Raw genomic sequence first — 25,909 nt, forward strand, 5'->3', positions numbered from 1 at the left:
TAGACCCACTACAATTCACATATCGCCCCAACAGATGATGCAATATCTATTGCTCTCCACACTGCCCTTTCCCACCTGGACAAAAGGAACAACTACGTGAGAATGCTGTTCGCTGACTACAGCTCAGCATTCAACACCATAGTGCCCTCAAAGCTCCTTACTAAACTAAGGACCCTGGGACAAAACACCTCCATCTGCAACTGGATAGTGGACTTTCTGATGGGCTGCCCCCAGGTGGTAAGGGTAGGCAACAACATATCTGCCACGCCGATCCTCAACACGGTTGCCCCTCAGGGGTGAGTGCTTAGTCCCCTGCTGTACTCCCACGACTGGGTGGCCATGCAAGACTCCAACACCATCATTAAGTTTGCAGACGACACAACGGTGGTAGGCCTGATCACCGACAACGATGAGACAGCCTATAGGGAGGTCAGAGACCTGGCAGTGTGAAGCGCTAAGTCTAGGTCCAAAAGGCTCCTTAACTGCTTCTACCCCCAAGCCATAAGACTGCTAAACAGTCAATCAAATGGCTATCCAGACTATTTGCATTGACCCCCTTTTTTACGATGCTGCTACTGGCCATTTATTATCTATGCATAGTCACTTACTACCTACATGTACATATTACCTCAATTACCTCGACTAACCTTTACAACCGCACATTGACTTGGTACCGGTACCGCCTGTATACAGCCTCATTATTGTTATTTTATTGTGTTACTTTTTTAAAAACGTTAGTTTCTTTAATTTAGTATTTATTTTTCTTACTTACTTTTTTAAAAACTCTGCATTGTTGGTTAAGGGCTTGTAAGTAAGCGTTTCATGTTAGTCTACACCTGTTGTATTCGGCGCATGTGACAACATTTGATTTGATAATCCTTGCCTTTTGAGTTTTTCTTAAAAGAAAAATGCTCTCTTGATCTTCGCTGTCAATGCAATGGTGTATGACAGTTTCCTTTTTAGATCTATTTTACACTGAACAAAAATATAAATGCATTTTCTAAGATTTTATTGAGTTACAGTTCATATAAGGAAATCAGTCAGTTGAAATACATTCATTAGGCCCTAATCTATGGATTTCACATGGCTGGGAATACAGATATGCGTCTATTGGTCACAGATACCTTAAAAAAAATGTTGGTTTTCTGAATCATGCCCCTGTCAGTATCTGGTGGGACCACCAGCCCGCCACATCTCCTTCTCATAGAGTTAATCAGGCTGTTTATTGTGGCCTGTGGAATGTTGTCCCACTCCTCTTCAATGGCTGTGCGAAGTTGCTGGATATTGGCGGGAACTGGAACACGCTGTCGTACACGTCCATCCAGAACATCCCAAACATGCTCAATGGGTGACATGTCCGGTGAGTATGCAGGCCATGGAAGAAGTGGACATTTTCAGCTTCCAGGAATTGTGTACAGATCCTTGCGACATGGGGCCATGCATTATCATGCTGAAACATGAGGTGATGGCGGCGGATGAATGGCACGACAATGGGCCTCAGAATCTCGTCACGGTGTCTCTGTGCATTCAAATTGCCATCGATAAAATGAAATTGTGTTCGTTGTCCATAGCTTATGCTGGCCATAACGTTACGCCACCGACACCATGGGGCACTCTGTTCACAACGTTGAGATCAGCAAACTGCTTGCCCACACAATGCCATACACGCTGTCTGCTATCTACAGTTACAGTTGAAAACGGGATTCATCCACGAAGATCACACTTCACCAGCATGCCAGTGGCCATCTAAGTTGTGAATTCTCCCACTGCAGTCAGGTCAAGACCCTGGTGAGGACTATGAGCACACAGACGAACTTCTCTGAGACGGTTTCTGACAGTTTGTGCAGAAATTCTTCGGTTGTGCAAACCCGCAGTTTCATCAGCTGTTCAGGTGACTGGTCTCAGACGATCCCGCAGGTGAAGAAGCCGGATGTGGAGGTCCTGGGCTGGCGTGGTTACACGTGGTCTGCGGTTGTGAGGCCAGTTGGCCGTATTGACAAATTCTCTAAAACGATGTTGGAGGTGGTTTATGGTAGAGAAATTAACATTAAATTCTCTGCCAACAGCTCTGGTGTACATTCCTGCACTCAGCAATTGCACGCTCCCTTAAAACTTGAGACATCTGTGGCATTGTGTTATGTGACAAAACTGCACATTTTAAAGTGACCTTTTATTGTCCCCAGCACAAGATGCACCTGTGTAATGATCATGCTGTTTAATCAGCTTCTTGTTATGCCACACCTGTCAGGTGGATGGATTATCTTGGCAAAGGAGAAATGCTCACTAACAGGGATGTAAACACATTTGTGCACAAAATATGGGACCAAAACTTTACGTGTTGCGTTTATATTTTTGTTCAGTATAGATCTGGTTAGTTATGAAATACAATTTAACTTCTATGAAGAAGGTCCTTGTTGTTCAACTGATAAATTACACTGTATCAGGTTTCCATGTCAGCTATGAGGTTTTACAAGTAGTAACTAAATTGAACTTCCTTAAAAAATCCTTTGTGTCCCATTAGATACCAATTCAAGAAGAACCTGAAGAGAATAGTGTCTGAGCTGTATGCGGGGGATAACTGCCACCCCTTCAAGGCCAGCCTGCTGGTATGGGTGCAGCTGCCCATGTGAGTGTGACTCTCCCTGGCCCTGCAGATCCTGAGCCTGGGGGTGTCTGATGACGCCACTGGTAAACCTCCACAATGGTACCCACCTAAATGGTAATAGCTGAAAACACACTGAGGATGTTTTCTCCCGACTTTAGTGACAATTCCACCAAGTCCACAGGACGTCTCTCTTATATGGAAGATACACACACACACACACACACACACACTCAGAGAAATACACACACACACATGCTGTACATTTTATAGTTGGACAGATGTTGCGACAGACAAACCCTGCTTGTCCCTGAATAGCCTTCTCTGGTTTTGAAAGCCCTCTCTCGCTCTTTCCCAGGTACACTGATTCATCCTCCCAATCTAGCCCCCCCCCCCCCCAATCTGTCTCGATAATCTGGAGTGTAATTTTGTTGTCTTCCTTCAGAGCACCATGATCGTTACATAAGAAACCCAAAACACTGGTCCACATGAGAGTAGGCCCATGAAATCCTCCAAGGAAGACTGAAAAAATCGGAGGCTATTCCTGACCTTTGGTTTAGTTAGATCTATTCTAGTAGGGTGATGTTTCGTAAGCTTTTTCAGATATGATTCTGAGGGGCTACCCATATGAACCTCACTTCCAGTTGAATTTTATTTTATGTATAGAATTAAAACCTGCTTATTTGTCTATGCTGAATGCCAAAGATTGACACACTATCATTTTGCCCTCCTCATTCTTCTCTAGTCTATGACTCTGTACTGGTTGACCTCCAGTTGTGTGGGACTGGGACACAATCTGCTCCTGCGCTCGCCTCGCTTCCGGAGGCTGTGCCGCATCCCCTCCACGCGCTCCAACTCAGACACGCCTTACAGAGATATTGCTTCTTCCTTCGTTTCCAAATACATAGAGTCAAAACGGTTTTCCATCTCATAGTGGATAAAAGACTTTCAATCCTAAATCAACCCTAAAGCCCCTTCCCCAATTCAGCCAGTCAAGGTATTAATGATTAGCTGAATAATCACGTGTTAGCGCTAAGTTGGCACAAACACCTGCACTGTACACCCTGTATCTCTCCAGGACAAGGGTTGGTGACCACTGAACTGAGATCTAGAGTGGACCACGATGGGTGATGGTCCATCAGAGAAAATCAGACATATCCAACACGTCCATATCTAACTAACCAAGTCAGTATCAAGATATCTATGTGACTGGTGTATACTGTAACATGTACGTGCATGCTTACTTTGAAAGGCAACCACTCCTTGTTCTACCCAGGATAACTTGGTGTTGTGATTAAGGAATGTAACTGGCAATGCAACTTTAACTGGCATTGTAACTGGCAAATGATGTGCAAGAAATGTATTTAAGATGACCACCATAGTCATGGATGATCAGTGGATGCTAGATTTGTACTTTGAACATCCAGTGTAAATTGCATAAAATGTTTATTTATTGAATGTGAATCTCATTATGTGATCCATAAATTGTTGATTATATCAGATGTGTTCAAAAAGTTGAAGTAATTGGGTTGAAGTTACTTCAGTAAAATAAAACATTATTTTGTATTAACTGTGGTGTTTATGGTTAATTGCAAAGTCAATTTAAAATGGGGATTTAGACCAAAACTTTTATGGAGACATGGAAGTCAAAGGAGGGGATTTTGGGGGCGGGGTTGAGCTTCAACAAAATCGCTAATAAGAACTGTACGGTGCTTTACACTGTATGAGACAGCCATGGCAATACAGAACCACCACTATAAACTCAACATCAACATGTTGGTGCTTTTCGCCGTGGCGGTATCGTTGTCACTTGCGTCCGCATCTGCGGACCGTGTGCCGCGCACCTGTGGCACGTGTGAACCCAGCCTGTGCGACCCTCTACCAAAGGAGGGCTGCAAGTCTGGCACAATTTTTGACTTCTGCGGTTGTTGTTCACTTTGCGCGTATGGAGCCGGGGAACCATGTGGGGGGCGCGGAGTCACAGCCAAGCGTTGCGCCTCTGGACTGGAGTGCGTAAAGAGCGAAAAGGACAAAAAGACAAAGCTCGGCGTTTGCGCCTGCAAAACCAACTACGAAGTGTGTGGCTCCGATGGGGTGACTTATAAAACTGGTTGCGACTTGAAAGTTGCCAGCCTGAAAGCGGTGAGCGAGGAGAAGCCTGAAATCAAGATTTTGAATAAAGGAAAATGCTCAACAGGTGAGAATGGGGGGAACGGCAGATAACGGTCCACTTATTATATAGAGCGCAGTAGTAGTTTAGTGGACATTGAATTCTGTATATTTTGGAAAAACTGTTTTGATTTGGTGTATCACGCTACAATAATTCTCATCCATCTCAAATACATTCTGACCTAATAGCCAATAGTTCACCAAGGGGCCTAGACATTACATTTTGGTGTTACATGTTGGTGTCACTTTCATCTTGACTAATCTTTCCCCTCGATCAGTAAGAGGTATTATGTTTTTTTTAAGTGTGATATGCTTGCTATAAGCTTTCTGGCATAATCAATAACCATTTACACAATGCAAATAATGTTAATGTATTGATCCCTACGGATGGTATCTCTCTATGACCTGTTGTCAATGTTTGCCTTGCATGAACTGATTCTAAATGGTCTTGATTAGACTACTGTCCAATGCACCATCAACTTACATTGTTATTGTACATCCCTGTCACAATACATTGATTTGTCTTGGGACCCATGCAGAGACATGAGTGTTCTCTAGTTACTGGATAGAAGAACTGACTGAGAACTATGGAAAATCTGTGGCACTATCCACTGGGTGTGGACAAGGTTTACATCATCCTCTATCTCTATAATCCTTCCAAAACAACCAGATCTAACTAATGCCAGCCACTGAACAAGCTGAAAGCCGTTGTCTCCACTCTGGGGTGGCACTCTCTATAGTACATATAGCCCTGAACAGACAGCGCCTCGCCTACAAATACACAGACAGGCCCTGTTGGTTTAAAGCAAAGCCAGCAGTGTCTAGTTCACTGAACCTTCACATGATTAATTATAACTGCATGCCGGCTCTGGATTAGGCAGGCGAAAGGGTTCAGGACGTGGAAAAAGAATGGAGGAAAAAACCTGGCTAGCTGGCAGATAAAGTCGTGCCACACGAAAGGCCCCAGACTCTTGCTAATTTGCCCATATACAACAGGGCGATGTCAGACCACCACTTAAGCTGCACCCTTTAGGCTCTCAGATAGGTCAAGGTGAATATAACGTTAGGTTCAAGTTCAAGGCCAACATTCCTCTCTCCACTCCAAGTTGTTATTGTTTTCTCAGGGTTCGTTGACTAGGCCTAGGGCTGTGGTTTCAGGGGAGGATTTTGTTGACCTTACTTAATTGGTGACAGTAAATTTCACCGGAATTCAAAACAACATGGGCCTCTAGCTACAGTTGAAGTTGGAGGTTTACATGCACTTAGGATGGAGTCATTAAAACTTGTTTTTTCAAACACTCCACAAATTTCTTGTTAACAAACAATAGTTTCGGCAAGTCGGTTAGGACATCTACTTTGTGCATGACACAAGTAATTGTTCCAACAATTGTTTACAGACAGATTATTTCACGTATAGTTCACTGTATCACAATTCCAGTGGGTCAGAAGTTTACATACACTAAGTTGACTGTTCCTTTAAACAGCTTGGAAAATTCCAGAAAATGATGTCCTGGCTTTAGAAGCATCTGATAGGATAATTGACATCATTTGAGTCAATTGGGGGTGTACCTGTGGATGTATTTCAAGGCCTACCTTCAAACTCAGTGCCTCTTTGCTTGACATCATGGGGAAATCAAAAGAAATCAACAAGTCTGGTTCATCCTTGGGAGCAATTTCCAAACGTATGGAGGTACCACGTTCATCTGTACAAACAATAGTACGCAAGTATAAACACCATTGGACCACGCAGCCGTCATACCGCTCAGGAAGGAGACGCGTTCTGTCTCCTAGAGAGGAAAGTACTTTGGTGCCGAAAGTGCAAATCAATCCCAGAACAACAGAAAAGGACCTTGTGAAGATGCTGGAGGAAACAGGTACAAAAGTATCTATATCCAAAGTAAAATGAGTCCTATATCGATATAACCTGAAAGGCCGCTCAGCAAGGAAGAAGACACTGCTCCAAAACCGCCATAAAAATGCCAGACTACGGTTTGCAACTGCACATGGGGACAAAGATCGTACTTTTTGGAGAAATGTCCTCTGGTCTGATGAAACAAAAATAGAACTGTTTGGCCATAATGATGATCGTTATGTTTGGAGGAAAAAGGGTGAGGCTTGCAAGCCGAAGAACACCATCCCAACCATGAAGCACGGGGGTGGCAGCATCATGTTGGGGGGGGTGCTTTGCTGCAGGAGGGACTGGTGCACTTCACAAAATAGATAGCATCATGAGAAAGGGAAATTATGTGGATATATTGAAGCAACATCTCAAGACATCTGTCATGAAGTTAAAGCTTGGTCGCAAATGGGTCTTCCAAATGGACAATGACCCCAAGCATACTTCCAAAGTTGTGGCAAAATGGCTTAAGGACAACAAAGTCAAGGTATTGGAGTGTCCATCACAAAGCCCTGACCTCAAACCAAAAGAACATTTGTGGGCAGAACTGAAAAAGTGTGTGCGAGCAAGGAAACCTACAAACCTGACTCAGTTACTCCAGCTCTGTCAGGAGGAATGGGCCAAACTTCACCCAACTTATTGTGGGAAGCTTGTGGAAGGCTATCCGAAACGTTTGACCAAAGTTAAACATTTTAAATGCTACCAAATACTAATTGAGTATATGTAAACCTCTGACCCACTGGGAATGTGATGAAAGAAATAAAAGCTGAAATAAATCATTCTCTCTACTATTATTCTGACATTTCACATTCTTAAAATAAAGTGATGATCCTAACTGACCTAAAACAGGGAATTTTTCCTAGTATTAAATGTCAGGAATTGTGAAAAACTGAGTTTAAATGAATTTGGTAAAGGTGTATGTAAACTCCTGACTTTAACTGTATATGAGTCAGCGCTTATTTATGATCCTAATTATCATATCATATCCATTCCTTGGGTTGGAGTATAGAGAATTGAAAAGACAACATACTCAATCTTCCATAGGTCTTCCAGCGGCCCTTACTTTGCAACCCTTGCCATTCAAAGCCTATTCATCATAACTAAAATAACATTTCAGTAAAGCTACATTTCTGTCCACACTTGTGGATCGCATGTAAAGTATTATGTGCCAGAAGTGTGACGTGATGTAATTGCACAAATTATTTTCTTGGCCCATAGAAATGACAGATCATTCTGTTTGAGCTAAATAGATTACCAGCTTTGTTTTTCAGAATTAATAATAGAGTTTTAATTGGTGCAAGTCAGCATAAAGCCTGTCCCAATGTTTCAAAGGCAATTACAGTAATGTCCAGGTTCACATTGAGAAACCAAACATAGGTCATGTTCAACTAATTCTTACTGGCATGAGAAAATCGAGGGGAGAAGGTATGCTTAATATTTCACCAAATTCCTAACTAACAGAATGAACTCCAAACTCCTTGATGTGGTCCATGTTATATCAGCTTCACCACTTACTGTAAGATTCACATGAATTATTTTCTGAACGGCTAAAAGGACTGGAGCCCCTATCTGTTCATTTATAACACGCACACTCATTTATACAACGCATCAATCAGAACACGAACATTGAATTCCTGCTCTGACATTTCCATCCTGTACCAGCTTGTCCCAGGGGATAACACCAGAGCTCTCTCTGATTCCGCCCAAGGTAAAAAAAGACATGTTACAGGTTGATTTGAAGGAGATATTAAATCCACTCAATTGTCTCACCTTTTTTTCTTTCTTTCTTCTTCTCCTCCTCTATAGCACCTGTCATTGTGACAGCCCCTGGTGAGGTCTACAATGTCACAGGCTCCCAGGTCTACCTGAGCTGCGAGGCCATTGGAATCCCCACCCCTGTGATCACCTGGAAGAAGGTACCAGAAGGTCTAACGGTGAGGTCACTAGGACATGTTCAATTCAAATTTGAATCAACACTTTTCTAGGTTATGGTACAAAAGAAAAGACAATCGCCCCATGCTTTGGGAAAACATTTCTATACGGGTATCAGAATCACTCCCATGTCTAGTTTAGTATGATGGTCCAAATAACTGTACATACGGTAGGTTGTTAATGTATTTTCCTATGTCTAGATATTCATACGTCCCCTTCAACTGATTGTTGATTTGGGCTCTATAGTTGAGGACACAATGGATGAAAGAGATATGACCATGGAGGATATGAAACGCGCTATTGTTAACACCACACTGAAACAATAGCACAGGACATGAGGGGTTAGAGGGGAAATCTTCAGTTACGATTTTGACTTAAATTTACTAGAAAATCTATGGCAAGACCTAAAAATGGTTGTCTAGCAATGATCAATAACCAAGTTGACAAAACTTGAAGAATTTTGAAAAGAATAACAGGCAAATGTTGCACAATACAGTTGTGTAAAGCTCTTAGAGACTTACCCAGAAAGACTCAAAGCTGTAATCGCTGCCATAGGTGCTTCTACAAAGTTTTGACTCAGGGGTGTGTAAATGAGATATTTCTGTATTTCATTTTTAATAAATTTGCAAAAATGTCTAAAAACTTGTTTTCACTTTGTCATTATGGGGAATTCTGTGTAGATGGGTGAGAAGGGAAAAAAATCCCCGGAGGGGCCCCCATTTGAGGGTGAGCATGGCAGATATGTTGTTGACTACCCTCACCACCTGGGGGTGGCCCGTCAGGAAGTCCAGGATCCAGTTGCAGAGGGAGGTGTTTAATCCCAGGGTCTTTAGCTTAGTGATTGGACGAGACTATGGTGTTGAACGCTGAGCTGTTAGAGTGAAGGTGATGACTATGCCCGGGTTAGGTCTTATCTACTGTAGAGGACTAGAGCCTGGAGACAGTAATGTCCGGGCCTCCTGAAGAACACTTTTCAGCTTGCCTCAAAATCCCCTCAGATAGGGAGGGAGAGGGAAAGAGGGAGGAAAAGAATGGGAAAGGGGAGAGAGGGAGATAAAATTGAGGGGGAAGAGTGGGAGACGGAGACAGAACTGATGAGTGAGATAAGTGAGAGACGGAGAGAGAGAGTGAAGGAGAGAGAAAGGCCAAAAGATGTTACAACATTTACATTTGACTAATTTAGCAGGTGCGCTCTTATCCAGAGTGCATACCTTTTCATACTGACCCCCCGTGGGAATCAAACCCACAACCGCCCTGGCATTTCTCTCTGGAATTAAGTGACTTCTCTGGTGTGTGACCTTCAACGTCTTCTACACACCAAAACAGACCAAACTTACCTCCAGCTGGTTCTCACACTTTGTCTCTTTGAGGGGAGAGAGAGAGGAAAAACATGTCAGTGAGCTCGATACAATATAACTGAAGATGGATGGTTTGAATCCAACAGAACATGTCATGAGTTAGTTACATCCATCTTTCCATACCAAGACTTTCTTGTGGTCCACTGATTTCCCAGATGAGCCTTTGCTTTCTTTGCTTATATCATGTGTTTTTATAGCTGTAGATGTCAGTGTCTGAGCTTAGGTCATATAAAGAGAATGTGATTTTAGATGACTTGAAATAACATTGGGCAATTTACTGAAACCTACTATAACATGATTAAGTTGGTTGCCTCGTGAGTGTAGTAGCTGAAGCGTCAAATGGTTTCAGCTTCACAGCTGCACGCACACTGTGTGCTTTTAATGAGTTGATTCGATTAGTTAGTTATGAAGTTAACGGTTGTTTCCCAGGTCACCAGCGGAAAACAGAGAATGGAGCTGCTTCCAGGAGACAGAGACAACCTAGCCATTCAGACCCGTGGAGGACCTGAGAAACATGAGGTCACCGGCTGGGTCCTGGTGAGTCCAACCAGCCCACACACACATAAACACACAGATACGCACACTACTTGAAATATTTTAGCTGTCATACAGACTTGTAGATCTTCCCCCACAGACACAAATCAGTCAAATACCTCAAAGACAACACACAGAGTTAATAAAGGGAAAATTAAAGCATAGGGTGGAAGAGTTATGTATTAGATAGCTGACATTCCATTATTTATGCAATTTATTTATAATTATAAACCGGGTGGTTCGAGCCCTGAATGCTGATTGGCTTAAAGCCGTGGAATACCACGGGTATGAGAAAAAAAAAATTTACTGTTCAAATGATGTTGCTAATCAGTTTATAATAGCAATAAGGCACCTCGGGGGTTTGTGGTATATGGCTGATCTACCACGACTAAGGCGTGTATCCAGGCACTCCGCATTGCATCATGCTTAAGAACAGCCCTTAGCCGTAGTATATTGGCCATATACCACACCCCCTCATGCCGTATTGCTTAAATATTACCTGAAGCATATTCCAAAGTTATCCATCAACGCTCCTCATTGACTTGTTCTGTTCAGAGCCTCTACATGACAGAGAGTTTAATAGAAATGAAACTCCTTCTTCAATGTCTCAGAAAAGGAACAGAAAACATTGGTGGGCCCTGTTCAGTGGATTTATATCTATCTCTTCTTCCCTTTCTTTTCACTCTCAGTATTCTGCTCCCCTGCTGTCAAACATCAAATTCTTTCAATTTCTTGATCTCATTTCAGGGTATTTATCTTCCACAATGATTTGTTACCATGCTTTCTTAATTTGCCATCTTCCACTGTAGATGTTTGTACTTGTGAGAAGTAAATGTCTAAACGCCTACACAGGGGCAAGCCGGCACTGGACAGCAGTTATACAACTGCAAACAATCCTGAACACTTGAAATGGCGCCCGTGCTCTGTCGAAAGGAGCCGAGTTTGGCTGGGAGGGAGAGTTTGAGGCTGTGTTTGTGTCCCCTTGCAGCTGCTTGTTTACTGCAGACCACATCATGTGTTCTGCTAAAAATCACATTAAGGTGTAATAACCACCGTCGCCATGCTTTTCAGATCTCGCCGCTCACCAAGGAAGAGGCGGGTTCGTACGAGTGTCACGCTGTCAACGCCAAGGGAGAAGCCTCAGCGGTGGGCACCATTCACGTGGTGGAGTCCATCGATGACATCCCTGTCAAGAAAGGTACTGAAGCACCCCTGTTCTATTGCACTCTTATTTCTACTTTGTTTCATGTTAAATCTAGACCCACACAACATGGCACCAAAGGGTATGTCTACCCTTTATACATTGATTTTGTCTCTTCAGGTTTGCCTGATGCTGTGTCTGTACATGTGTGTCCTTGTACACGTACATGTTGTGTGTGTGTGTCTGTGCATGTATGCATACATTCAGTGTGTGTGTGACTTCTAGCCCGTGGTGACCATCCCGTCCTGACATGTTTAGGAGTGCCTGCTTTGCTTTTGGCTTTTGGCTCGGCCCAAATCACTTGGCTCTCAACAGGGCTAGATGGTTGCCTCGACAAGGCATCACGTGTCACTGGGGTTGACACGTGCACTTTATTGACCTGCCTTTAAAGCTTTGCTCCATGGGAAAGAACCTGGATGTTTGAGTGAAAACGCCATCACAATAACAAGGTTAGCTCTACCTTTAGATGATCTCCCATCCCTGGTGGTCTGTGATGATGGATACTATTAAAAACAACAAACCTTTCCCAAGGCACGCTCTCCATCGTGCAAGATCCTATCTAAGCACTTCTCCTTCATTACCGGTGATCTAAAAAGGAAGCAGGGCTAGATAGGTGACACAATCTGATGAAAACCAATCCAAGTATTCAGGTCTTACCCAATAATTCTTTTTTTTTTTGCACCTTGGGTCTGAGAAAGCGCTTTTAACAATTAAATTAAGTATTATTATTTATTATAAACAGGACCAGTTAAGGACCCTTACCCTAGACATTCACTTACCTCTTTAATAAATTAACTTATCTGTCATCGTGTTCTTGTCTGTCTCTTCCAGTGACCAAGGATGATGAGCTTTAAGGCATCTCAGCACAGTAGGGACTCCTGGCAGGAGTCACGAGAGGAGGGAGCAGCCCCAAGCCCCCCCACCCCCAACTATCCCACCGCTGACACAAGTAGACCTGTACACTGACTGAGAAAGAGGACCAATACTCACTATTAGCATCAATCATATTTATACTTGATTTGTTATTTGATAACAAGTCATAGTTTTTATAGTTATACTCAGTATACTGTGTATGCACAAGCATCAACGTTGCATCTCACAACATTGAAAGTTACCATCGTAGACATCCACAACACACATCTAGGCCTCTCAAACACATTTTTCTTGTCAGTGGCATCACACACAAGTCATTATTTAAAATGTGCAAGTTACTGCCAAAATAATTTAAACACTTGAGTAAATGAGGGATACAAAGTATATTGAAAGCAGGTATTATTCCTGGCATAATTAAGCATTTATAACATCCCATCATGCTTAGGGTCATGTATAAAAATGCTGGGCATTCCATTATTTTGGCTACCTTGGCTATGCCCCCATAGGATGACAATGCCTGCATCCACAGGGCACGAGTGGTCACAATGGTTTGATGAGCCTGAAAACCATATGCATGGCTTTCTCAGTCACCAGATCTCAACCCAATTGAACACGGGGAGATTCTGGAGTGGCGCTTGAGATAGCGCTTTCCACCACCATCAGCAAAACACCAAATGATGGAATTTCTCATGGAAGAATGGTGTCGCATCACTCCAAAAGAGTTCCAGACACTTGTATAATCGATGCCAAGGTGCATTGAAGCTGTTCTGGCCCAACGCCCTATTAAGACACTTTATGTTGGGGTTTCCATTATTTTGGCAGTTTCCTGTATGTGCGCACACACAATGTAATTGCACATATGCATGCTCAATCAAACTCAGCAGTGTCTTTTTTTGATGTAGTTTTCTATGTTTTTGTGAATTTATTTACTCTAAAGAATTTTACACTGGGTGCTTCAAAAATATTACATTTCAAGGCAATCATGGTTGGCCAAGGCAGAAACATACTGACATGCAGGCTAAAAATAACTAAAATCACAACTTGAAAAACGAATGAATATGAATAAATCATTACATCCGACACTCGATTTTTTATTTATAATGTACAGTTTTTCTTTGACCTCCTGAAAAGTACACAAATCATTCTTTCCCTAGACATGGTAATTGATAAGCCATAAAGCCATGCCTTTGCAAAAGCCATTGTGTGGAGTGAGCGATCTGGAATGACAGGCAGGCTAACCAGACAAGGCTTTCTCTAGCATTCATATAACCCCAGGGCTCATATACCACGGGTTTAGCTAACAAACCACACAGCGGCGGATGTCTGGAGATGTACTGTAGGGTATACTGAGCAAACGACAAGTTTGAAATGATGTAGAAAAAAAGGAGGATTTATGTTGGAATGTAGAGATCCACTTTCGGTGCTATTGCTAAAAGTCTGCGACTCCAATGAAGGGGCCAGTGGACATTGCTTTTACCAAAATGTTGCTAGTTTTTCAGCTTAAGTATGTATTTGATGTATTCACTTGGTGTATGGTTTACTATCACTGATGTTACTACCATGGGACACTTGCTGCACATTACTAATAAATACAAAATGGACTACAAGTTGTGGCTATTTCGATATTATATGATCAAGACTTCTGCACAGAACAGTGTAACACTATGAAATAAATATATATATACACACACACACACAGTATATATGAGTTTTTCAAATCCACATAAAGCTAGCTAGCTCAATACAAACACTGAATGAAGAAAGTGTGACAACAAATTAAAAACCAACCTTTATTTATTCTAGTTTGACAAAAACAACCGAGACGATGTTCCTTCCGTTATAAAACAGTGGTATCACGCCCAAAATAATTTTGCGAGACAAATCGTGGGGACCTGACCATTAGCGTCAAAACAAGTTGACTGTTGCGTTTAGTTTTTGTCTCCTGAGGCTCCATCTCTCCCACTGAAGAGATAAGCGATGTCCTCGACATTCCTACAACACAATTCAATTCCTGTTGACTCGACAGGGGTTTGGTAGTGCTCCTAACTGGTCATCATGCGAGGGGCGATACTCATGGACATGAGCTCCTGGAAGAGCAGCTTGCAGGCGTATGGCATTCTGACCAGAGAGATCTGACAAGAAAGGGTGGAAACGGTTACATTGTACAAACATCTTATTCGATAAATCTTCAACAAAACTAAGGCTATAGAGGCAATACTTTTTTATAGTTCTGTTGGAACACTAAAATCTATTTCACTATACAGTATTGTAGTTAGAATTTGGAATTGACATTCTGGTTACAGTAATAAAGGTATAATGGACATAAACAACATGTGAATAGGCCGGCCTAAGTAATAAACAGGAATAACTGGGAGACTGGTGGTGGTGTTGTTCCGTACCTGTGTTTTGTTGCGACAGCCCCTGCACTCGTAGGTGTGTGTGCGGGTGTTGGCGATGGCCATGAGGCCACAGAGGTTGCAGACGTGGACCTGGTAGGGGTCAGACGCCTCAAACAGCCTCTCACGCAGGAACTGAGCCGCGCCGTGGGCTATCTGACAATCACGCTCCATCTCCCCAAAACGAAGACCTCCATCACTGGGCGCAAAATGAGAGCATGGTTAGTTAAAGCGGCAATCTGCAGTTACTAAATCAAGTTTTGGACTTAATTTAGTAATGATTTATAGCCATTGATTCTTGTAGAATATAACTTAGAAATGCCTCATGAGCTTAGTTCAACTGTCGTACCCCATCAGAACCCAAAATATAACCTTGTTTTACTGCATTATTGTTGCCTCAAAATATGGTTAAAACTATAATGTTGATATCATGGATGGTCAGTCCTTGCATCCATTGCTCGGTCTATGAATTTCAGTGGTTACATTTATCCAGGCCCATCCCTCAGCTTTTTACCAAAACAGAGGTGGGGTGCCTGCTTTGTTATTGTTTCAATTAAGGATTCTAGTTTTAACTGGGTGAGATCAGGGCCTGTATTCATAAAGCATCTGATCTAGAAGTGCTGATCTAGGATCAGGTCCCTCTCCCCCTGTGCATTTATTATCATCTAAAAAGACAGAACTGATCCTAGTTCTGCTCCTACTTTAAGTTGCTTAACGAATACAAGCCCAGGAATGCATGCCCAGTGCACTCAAATAGTGCCATAAAAGGGAAAAAGTCCTACGTTAAATAATTCTTAGTATTCTTACCGTGATCTGCCCTCCATGGGCTGTCTGTTGAGGATCTGGACAGGGCCTCGGGCCCGAGAGTGGATCTTGTCGTCCACCATGTGCTTTAGGCGTTGGTAGTATGTGGGACCGAGAAAGATCTGAGAGGTAATCTTACGGCCGGTAAAACCGTTGTACAACACCTAGAAGGGAAAGACGAGGCCAGTTAATTGTACTCTATAGACAGACTAGTGTGAAATAGCTCCGTGTGAAATAGCTACTAAGGAAGGTAGATGTGAATGGTAAAGGAGGCTGATGTACTGACCTCGTTGCCCCTCAGGTGATATCCGTATTCAGACAGCAGGTTGGAGACCTTCTGCACGTTGACCGCATCGTTGAAAGGTGTGGCGTCTCCAATCTCCCCTTTGTTGGCTGAAACCTACACGGTGAAAGAAGAGGGTGAAAACAAGAAAACTCCCATCCATACACTATACTTGATTTCCATCACAAAAAGTCTCTGACCTATAACAAACAAATTCACACTGACCTTTGTAATTTCTAAAAGACCCAATCTAGGTACCTTATTAGTTTACTGTCACATTCTTCAGAGGTCTCAACATAGGAGTAACACAAGTTAAAATGAAGTAGGGGGAGGAGTTATTAGACAGGTACCTTGCCCTGCAGGCACTCGATCAAATGGCCGACTGTCATACGAGAGGGGATGGCATGGGGGTTGATGATGATGTCTGGGGTAATTCCCTCGCAAGTGAAGGGCATGTCCTGTGGAAAGAAACGGAACAAAGGACATAGTTCACTTACAAAAACTTGTGTGAGGGTTCCAGTTTTCTAGACCAGTCTTTCTAAGGCATAACGCCTTGCAGGAATGTTGCACGTTCTACAGAGACTTCCATGTTCTCTCTAAATCAGTTTTATAGTATACTGGTACGTGGTTGACTTAGCATTTCCTGTGAAGAGACCTTTGGCTTTATTTATGTTTAGGCTCAGTCTAAACACAATGTCTCTAGGCCATTGACTAAACATCATGATAAACATTTCCTGGCTCAATGTCATACTGTGTAGTCTACTTAAGAGTGAGCAGTCCTGTAGACTATGCATGAGGAACATGTGTCTAATACGCTACCTCCTGTCTGTACTGAATACCACAAGTACCCTTCTGCCCGTGTCGACTGGCAAACTTGTCACCAATCTGGGGGATACGAACAGAGCGAACCTGCAAGAAGAAACAAATGGAGTTTGAGTTAAATCACGCCACAAGTTGGGCCATAAGGCTCCATAACCTTATGGCCCAAGTTAGAGGGTGCAATATTCAACCAGTGGAGCTCATGTTCAATTTAGTAAATCTGTCAACAACCCAGATTTGGTATCTCGGGCTTGTTGCTTCTATGGAAGCAATCATGCTCGTAAAACTCAACTCAAACCTGCCCATACTACGGATGACCTTCCTGCCTACTCTAAACTTGACAAATAGGTAGAGCTGCCAACAGGGGATAATTTATTACTGTTTGTTTGTCATTTTTACAGCCTACTAATGCATTGTCAACTTGACACAATATGCCTACTGTGGGAAGCTAGAGGACTCAGGACGCACCCTGATCTTGCAGAACTTATAGCCCTCCTGGTTGAGGGTGACCATGACTTGGTCCACGATGCCCGTCTCGCTGGTGCGGAGGAAGGTGCTGCAGTCCCTCTTGGTGTAGCGCCGGTTGGTGCTGTCCAGCTCGTCGTCGATCTCCGGCAGGGTCACCGTCTTGCCGATGATCACGTCCTCGCCGGAGACGCGCACGCCAGGAGCTATCAAGCCGTCGTCGTCCAGCTTGTCGTAAATGGCGTGCCTCATACCTGGGAGAAGGCAGGGGCATTGGGTTGTTCACTGAGCAGTTCTGTTTGTATGAATGCCAATTTAAAATGGAAGCTGCCGATGGAACATTTTATGAGATGATGGAAATAGTAGGCTCTGCTTTTCTGTCCGACTCCTCTATATTTGTAGATGCCAAGAACTTACCCGAACATGTTTCGCGTGTGGGTTTTTCAAAGATTTCCTCCTGATCAAAGCCTTTCTTTGACTCTTGTTCTTTATAGGAGCGGTAGAACACAGACCTGAAATAAACACCGTTAATTACACCACCGTCTTAAAAGTCATTTTTGCAGCAAATCTCTATCTTCAAATCACAGCGCAAACCTGAAGAATCCACGGTCCACCGCAGAGCGGTTCATGATGACAGAGTCCTCCTGGTTGTAGCCAGTGTACGCCGCAATAGCCACAATAGAATTGATACCTAAACCAGGCACAAATGAGAGGATTTCAACGAGCCAGAACTAGAAAAATGGCAGAAATCTTTAGGTCAGAGTTCAGGAGTGTTTTTGGCTGCTAATTCTGCAGCGCTCCAGTTCTCACCTGCTGGGAGCTCTCTGAAACGCAGGTACTCCATAGAGCGAGTGGTGACTAAGGGTTTCTGGGGGTAGTAGAGCACATGGGCCAGGGTGTCCATCCGCACGTGGAAGTTGGTGATGTACACACCCATGGCTTGTTTACCCATAGCAGACTGGTACGTGTTTCTGGGAGACTACACAGGGGAAAAGATGGGGAGGAAATGGTATTAATAGTATTACAGTTAAAACAGAGGCATATAAATTACAAATCGTGTGATACTGTATACCAAGACTGATAAAAATCGTTAATTGAGCCTTGTCTTGTCATAGACAATACCATTGCCACCGCACCTAATAAACCATGCCAACAAGAACATATATTTTAGGAGCGTAATAGTTTTAGCTGTACCTGGTTGTGATCGGGGAAGGGGATGATAGAAGCACAGACTCCCAGGATCATGGAGGGGTGGATCTCACAGTGGCTGTATGTAGAACAGTAGGCCACGCCCTTCTCCTGGAGGTCGTCAGGGGTCATGGCCAGCATCACTGTCTCTTCCTCCAGGGTGTCGATGTACTCCACCACGCCGCTGGCCACCAGGTCCTGCCAACTGTAGTTGTTGTACTCCCTCTCCTTCAGCTGGTCGATGTGTCTCCTCTTCAGCAGCAGCTTCTGTTTCTCTACGATCAGCAGAGGACGACAGATCCTCCCGGCGTCTGTGTAGATGCGGATCTCCCTCTCTCGGATGTCTCTGATCATGGATACCTAGAAACAGGCGTAAACATGGATCAGACGCAATGTAGCACATCAGGATAAGGGATATTGTTTTTGTAGGTTAATTCAAATGAATAATAATATAATAAATAATGAAAATGTTAGAAAAGCTGAAATTCATAATCATATCCCTTACCTCAGACACAATGATGTCCATCTGCCTCCTCAGTTTCCTCAGTGTGTTCATCAGCTGCTCTGGGTCCTTGTGTATTCCCACCCAGCAGCCATTCACAAAGATCTTTGTGGCACTGTTAGTGTTGAATTAATGAAGAAAAAAATCTGTTAAAATGCAGATAAGAGAGGTTGACAAACTATACAAATCACTCAGCATAAAAGACTGAGAACGCTTAGATATCTTCTGGACTGATAAAGAGCAGTGTGCTGCCATCTGCTGGACTAACTCTGCGATGGCTGCCGGTGAGATCTCCTCCAGGTTCTCCATGCTCCACTCCTCCAAGAACTCCAGGATGGGAGAGGGCTGGGAGCCCACAGAGATGTAAGCCATGAGGGCCAGGTTCTTCACCAGGCCTACAGCATGACCCTGGAGAGACCAGATAGACAGAGGGAGGCACAATGACAGGAACAAAGTAAGAAGGGACAATAGCATATCAATGACACACCTTAATTGACTGAGAGCTTAATTCTTTGAGGGTAACCTCAACCTTAAAATATGGTATGATGCAACAATAGCCCTTGATATGAACACAGATGTAATTTGGGTTGGTTTTGAACGTACCTCGGGGGTCTCAGCAGGGCACACCATGCCCCACAGCGTGTTGTGAAGCTGCCTGGGCTTGGCTAGCTTGCCGTCTCGACCGATGGGGGAGTTCACCCGTCGAAGATGGGAGAGGGTTGAGGCAAAGGTCAAGCGGTTCAACACCTAATGAGATAAAGAACACAAAAAGTTCTGGTTCGGAATGACAACTATCATCTTGTAGCAGCATAATGGCAAACTGAGCCTAAACTACTGTATATAGGAATGTGAACCAGATGTCTTCTGCACTGTGTTACCTGGGACACTCCAGCTCTGGCCTGATGGGCCTTCTTGACATCACCCCAGTTCCCCGTGGCAAGAGAGTACTTCAGGCCATCGGAGATGATGCGCGTCTTGATGGCCAACTCCAGGTTGAAGTCTTTCCCTCTGTCAATGAACTTCTGGGCGTAGATGCGGATCTCTTTCAGCAGGTTCTTGAACATTCTAAACGCGTCCAAAGAAATGAAAAAAAGCTTGATTAAAGTTACAGGCTTAGAATCCCATTGACTTCATAAATATTCACCAAATGCTCAGTTTGGTTAGGAGTGCGGTTTGCACAAAGTAGTCCTGCATCTGTGAATCATAGCTTTATAGAGGTGTTCCTTCAGGCCTTACCCTCGGAACAGGAAAGCCAACAGAGGCCCAGCCAGGTCCAATCTTTTGTTGCCGTAGTGATCCCTGTCATCCAGCTCTCTTCTGCCCAGGGCAGCCAATAGCAGTCTGTGGACCATGTACCTACAAACAGCCCCAAATATTCAACACTGCGTTAGGCTAATACATCAAGCACAACAACAACATATTGGTCTTTATGCAATCAGTAACATCATGCTGTCATAACCATAGAATGACATATAGAATCTCCAACAGAAACCTGGTGAATTATAGGATCTCTATGATTATTACATTAATATAACATAATAAAAAACACACCCTAAGAAATAGGCCTTTTTGGTCTCACAGAAGTCACTGACTCCGACGTGGGGGAGCACCTCCTTCTGCAGCACCTCCTTGGCGTACTTGATCCTCCTCTCTTTGGTGACACCGGGCTTGGCACCACGAGAGCCGATGAAGTTCAGGGCAACGTTCTGCTCCTGGATCACAAAGGCCTCGTCCAGAGAGGGCTTGACCTGGTGGAGCACAGCACATCAGATTAGAGGTGTGGATGAATGGGTGGGCAATGAGAAAGGGGGGGGGGCAGGAGTATGTTTCATGTGTCAGTTACAATGTAGAACTTTTACCATCTCCATCATCTCAGGGTCGTCAAAGTCGTAGATTATGTGCTCCAGGATGTCTCTGTCGGACACAAAGCCCAGGGCTCGGAACACTATGATGATGGGCACCTCCTGTCTGATGTAGGGCAGAGTGGACACGATCCTCTGACCAATGGCACTTTTCTTCACCCCCTGGTGGAAAAAGAAACAAAGAGTCAACATTTGGGTGCAGTAGCAGAGGAAAGAGAACCTAAAGGCAACTTTGCCAGAAAATTCAGACAGGGTATATTTTGGTGTTCAAGGTTGTTTGTTTCTCACCTGTCCTCCCCTGGCCATCATGCTGACCCAGATGGAGCTGGTGGGGCGCGAGGAGTTCTCCAGGCAGGAGCGGCACTCCCCTGTGTATGCGTACTTTGAGTCCTTCTTGGCAAAGACGTACACTGTGTTCGTGGCCATCTTTTCTTGGGCAATCAGGACCTGCACACCAAACACAACAGTGTTATCAATAAAACATCCTCTTCAAGCAAAAACGTGTGTTTCTCAGGTGCTTTGTGAAAAGTATTGAAGAAACAAGGGTACCCAAACAAACAAGGCCAGACATACAGTACCAGTCAAAAGTTTGGACACACATTCTCATTCAAGGGTTTTTCTTTATTTTTACTATTTTCAACATTGTAGAATAATAGTGAAGACATCAAAACTAAGAAGGAAAGAAATTCCACAAATTAACTTATAACAAGGCACACCTGTTAATTGAAATGCATTTCAGGTGACTACCTCATGAAGCTGGTTGAGAAAATTCCAGAGTGTGCAAAGATGTCATCCAGGCAAAGGGTGGCTATTTGAAGAATCTCAAATATAAAACATATTTTGATTTGATTAACACTTTTTTTGGTTACTACATGATTCCATATGTGTTATTTCATAATGTATTTGAGACAATCAGTTGTGTTGTGACAAGGAAGGGGGGGATACAGAAGATAGCCTTATTTAACCAAGTCCACATTATGGCAAGAACAGCTCAAATAAGCAAAGAGAAACGACAGTCCATCATTAGTTTAAGACATGAAGGTCAGTCAATATGGAAAATCTGAAGAACTTTTAAAGTTTCTTCAAGTGCAGTCGCAAAAACCATCAAGCGTTATGATGAAACTGGCTCTCATGAGGACCACCACAGGAAAGGAAGATCCAGAGTTACCTCTGCTGCAGAGGATAAGTTAATTAGAGTTACCAGCCTCAGAAATTGCAGGCCAAATAAATGCTTCACTGAGTTCAAGTAACAGACACATCTCAACATAAACTGTTCAGACAGCGTGAATCAGGCCTTCATGGTCAAATTTCTGCAAAGAAACCACTACTAAAGGACACCAATAATAAGAAGAAACTTGCTTGAGCCAAGAAACACAAGCAATGGACACTAGACCGGTGGAAATCTGTCCTTTGGTCTGATGAGTCCAAATTTGCGCCAACCACCGTCTTGTCTTTGTGAGACGCAGGGCAGGTGAACAGATGATCGCCGCATGTGTGGTTTCCACCGTGAAGCATGGAGGAGGTGGTGTGATGGTGCTTTGTTGGTGACACTGTTGGTGATTTATTTAGAATTCAAGGCACACTTAACCAGCATGGCTACAATAGCCTTCTGCAGCGATACGCCATCCCATCTGGTTTGCGCTTAGTGGGACTATAATTTGTTTTTCAACAGAACAATGACCTAAAACACACCTCCAGGCTGTGTAAGGGTTATTTGACCAAGAAGGAGTGTGACGGAGAGCTACATCAGATGACATGGCCTCCACAATCACCTGTCCTCAACCCAGTTGAGATGGTTTGGGATGAGTTGTACCGCAGAGTGAAGGAAAAGCAGCCAACAAGTGCTCACCATATCTGGGAACACCTTCAAGACTGTTGGAAAAGCATTCCAGGTGAAGCTGGTTGAGAGAATGCCAAGAGTGTGCAAAGGTGTCATCAAGGCAAAGGGTGACTACTTTGAAAAATCTCAAATATACTACATGGTTACTACATGATTCCATATGTGTTATTTCATAGTTTTGATGTCTTCACTATTATTATACAATGTAGAAAATAGTAAAGGTAAAGAAAAACCCTTGAATTAGTAGGTGTGTCCAAACTTTTGACTGGAACTGTACATCCCACCCTCCACCCTTGTTCGCTCTTTCTTCTTCTACCTTCTCAGAGCCGTTGATGATGAAGTAGCCCCCGGGATCTAGCGGGCACTCGTTGAGCTCACAGAGATCACGGTCCGTCAGGCCGCTGAGCAGGCAGTAGGTGGAGCGCAGCATGATCGGGATCTTGCCGATGAAGGTCTTTTGGTGCTGGGTCTGCAGCTGGTCCTCGCCCTCCTTGATGATGGTCTTGGTGATGTCCACGTACAGGGGAGCAGAGTACCTGTATAACACATATGTGAGCCTGGTTGGCACTGGCAGGAATAAAGGTTGTTGCCTATGACGTGCACAGGAAATATATTGTGATAAAATGATGGCTCCTAATGGGCCAACTTACGTGAGGTTCCGGAGTCTGGCTTCGTTGGGCATCATAGGGGAGGGTGCTCCATCTCTTTCCCAGTGAGTGGGTTTGGAAAGGTAGATCTGTTCAAACTTCAGCAGGTAGCGTGGCTGTAGAACAAAGCAACAGGCTCATTAGTAACAGGCCATGAATGAGTGCCCTCAGAGAGAGGCCCTACATAGAGCAGCGTATTTTTATTTATTTTTTTATTTCACCTTTATTTAACCAGGTAGGCAAATTGAGAACACGTTCTCATTTACAATTGCGACCTGGCCAAGATAAAGCAAAGCAGTTCGACACATACAACAACACATAGTTACACATGGAGTAAAACAAACATACAGTCAATAATACAATGAAAAATAAGTCTATATACAATGTGAGCAAGTGAGGTGAGATAAGGGAGGTGAAGGCAAACAAAATATATATATAAATAAATAAAAATATAAAAAAGGCCATGGTGGCGAAGTAAATACAATATAGCAAGTAAAAAAAAGTGGAAGAAAGTGTAAAGTAGAGATAGAAATAATGGGGTGCAAAGGAGCAAAATAAATAAATAAATACAGTAGGTAAAGAGGTAGTTGTTTGGGCTAAATTATAGATGGGCTATGTACAGGTGCAGTAATCTATGAGCTGCTCTGACAGCTGGTGCTTAAAGCTAGTGAGGGAGATAAGTGTTTCCAGTTTCAGAGATTTTTGTAGTTCGTTCCAGTCATTGGCAGCAGAGAACTGGAAGGAGAGGCAGCCAAAGGAAGAATTGGTTTTGGGGGTGACCAGAGAGATATACCTGCTGGAGCGCGTGCTACAGGTAGGTGCTGCTATGGTGACCAGCGAGCTGAGATAAGGGGGGACTTTACCTAGCAGGGTCTTGTAGATGACCTGGAGCCAGTGGGTTTGGCGACGAGTATGAAGCGAGGGCCAGCCAACGAGAGTGTACAGGTCGCAGTGGTGGGTAGTATATGGGGCTTTGGTGACAAAACGGATGGCACTGTGATAGACTGCATCCAATTTATTGAGTAGGGTTTTGGAGGCTATTTTGTAAATGACATCACCGAAGTCGAGGATTGGTAGGATGGTCAGTTTTACAAGGGTATGTTTGGCAGCATGAGTGAAGGATGCTTTGTTGCGGAATAGGAAGCCAATTCTAGATTTAACTTTGGATTGGAGATGTTTGATGTGAGTCTGGAAGGAGAGTTTACAGTCTAACCAGACACCTAGGTATTTGTAGTTGTCCACATATTCTAAGTCAGAGCCGTCCAGAGTAGTGATGTTGGACAGGCGGGCAGGTGCAGGCAGCGATCGGTTGAAGAGCATGCATTTAGTTTTACTTGTATTTAAGAGCAATTGGAGGCCACGGAAGGAGAGTTGTATGGCATTGAAGCTCGCCTGGAGGGTTGTTAACACAGTGTCAAAAGAAGGGCCAGAGGTATACAGAATAGTGTCGTCTGCGTAGAGGTGGATCAGAGAATCACCAGCAGCAAGAGCGACATCATTGATGTATACAGAGTATACAGTATACAGTATACAGTATACAGTATACAGATGTATACAGTATCTGAAAGTTCCTGTCTGTCACTCACCGGGTCCTCCACCTCTCCAGAGGTGTGCTGGGCCTCAGCCTGCAGGTCAATGGGCGGTGCATCCTCCACAATCCTCTGCACGGACATCTGGATGAACTCGTCAAAGGAGTCCAGCTGCTGTCGCACCAGACCTTTCTCATCAAAGTAGGAACTGTAGGGTGCATCAGAGAAGATAGTGTTATTTGAACATAAGCAAGCTGCATAGTGTATGCTACGTGATGATCAAAAGAGAGATAGGTAGGGAGAGCATCATTTTACCTGATAACAATCCAGCAAGCTTCCTGCCATAAATCGGGGGTGATTTCATCCTCATCCTCATCGTATTGGATATCTGCAAGAGATCACGGAAAATACATCAACAAAGTGAATGCAGACACAGTGATTTCATGTTAGCCTAGGCCCCGGATCTAGTTCATGGAGTTTTCTACAGAAGAACAACTGATAGACACAAAGAAATGTATTTCAGCTCTGCAGATATCAAAGACAGCTTTTTTTTTGCACATAATGTCATTATGTGATGCTCATATAGATAGGCCTAGTTGAAAGTGTGCTATAACTAGCTAACGTTAGGTGTTTAGTCTGGTGAAACCATATTTGGTATGTAACAAACGAGTCAACCTACATAGCGCTAGCAGGCTTGCTAGCTATCGCTTCTTGTTGATGCTCCTGGCGCCATATATTAGCCTATATGCTAACTTTGCTAGCTGGCTACAATATGTAAAATAGCTGAAATACCTTCATCTTGGTCATACATGGTTACTGCTTATTCCCTCTCGTGTTCGCCTAAATAAGCAGAATCCGACGTTTAAATCATCAACAGTGTCAGATTCAATGTTGTTTAACGTTGCACACTTTGCTATCTAAATGAATACATACAAAAAGAAATATTGACGGTCAATCCTAAAACGTCATTTCCTGCAAAAACGGTTATTTTGCCGTGCAAGAAATTAG

General features: G+C 43.5%; 2 protein-coding genes across 2 annotated transcripts; one reads left to right on the forward strand and one right to left on the reverse strand.

Moving 5' to 3' along the window:
* The first annotated feature begins 4,308 nt into the window (after positions 1-4,308).
* LOC139574366 (insulin-like growth factor-binding protein 7) lies at positions 4,309-14,173 on the forward strand. The gene is made up of 5 exons (XM_071398873.1): positions 4,309-4,799; positions 8,475-8,602; positions 10,388-10,495; positions 11,564-11,690; positions 12,525-14,173. The coding sequence occupies exons 1-5, from the start codon at positions 4,337-4,339 to the stop codon at positions 12,545-12,547; spliced, it is 849 nt and encodes a 282-aa protein (XP_071254974.1). The 5' UTR covers positions 4,309-4,336; the 3' UTR covers positions 12,548-14,173.
* A 169-nt stretch (positions 14,174-14,342) lies between these two features.
* Positions 14,343-25,856, reverse strand: LOC139574363 (DNA-directed RNA polymerase II subunit RPB2-like). The gene is made up of 24 exons (XM_071398869.1): positions 25,694-25,856; positions 25,217-25,289; positions 24,959-25,109; positions 23,376-23,488; positions 23,042-23,261; positions 21,174-21,332; positions 20,883-21,047; positions 20,575-20,771; positions 20,260-20,379; positions 19,902-20,088; positions 19,627-19,770; positions 19,292-19,431; positions 19,027-19,138; positions 18,528-18,881; positions 18,144-18,312; positions 17,928-18,024; positions 17,751-17,845; positions 17,337-17,587; positions 16,869-16,958; positions 16,400-16,507; positions 16,053-16,166; positions 15,770-15,930; positions 14,966-15,161; positions 14,343-14,698 (listed from the first exon to the last, which is right to left on the reverse strand). Exons 1-24 carry the CDS (start codon positions 25,710-25,712, stop codon positions 14,609-14,611), a joined length of 3,525 nt encoding a protein of 1,174 aa, XP_071254970.1. The 5' UTR covers positions 25,713-25,856; the 3' UTR covers positions 14,343-14,608.
* Positions 25,857-25,909: the final 53 nt, after the last annotated feature.

The sequence above is a fragment of the Salvelinus alpinus genome, chromosome 4 (assembly GCF_045679555.1).
Source record: "Salvelinus alpinus chromosome 4, SLU_Salpinus.1, whole genome shotgun sequence".
NCBI classification, from domain to species: Eukaryota; Metazoa; Chordata; class Actinopteri; order Salmoniformes; family Salmonidae; genus Salvelinus; species Salvelinus alpinus.

Bases quoted from the DNA above. Each gene is read 5' to 3' on its own strand.
- LOC139574366 (XM_071398873.1), top strand. From the start codon at position 4,337: ATGGCAATACAGAACCACCACTATAAACTCAACATCAACATGTTGGTG. The intron at 4,800-8,474 runs GTGAGAATGGGG...CCTCCTCTATAG, and splicing joins TAAAGGAAAATGCTCAACAG to CACCTGTCATTGTGACAGCC. The intron at 11,691-12,524 runs GTACTGAAGCAC...TGTCTCTTCCAG, and splicing joins TGACATCCCTGTCAAGAAAG to TGACCAAGGATGATGAGCTT.
- LOC139574363 (XM_071398869.1), bottom strand. The intron at 19,139-19,291 runs GTTAGTCCAGCA...CAACACTAACAG, and splicing joins TCACCGGCAGCCATCGCAGA to TGCCACAAAGATCTTTGTGA. The intron at 18,882-19,026 runs GTAAGGGATATG...GCCTGTTTCTAG, and splicing joins TGGACATCATTGTGTCTGAG to GTATCCATGATCAGAGACAT.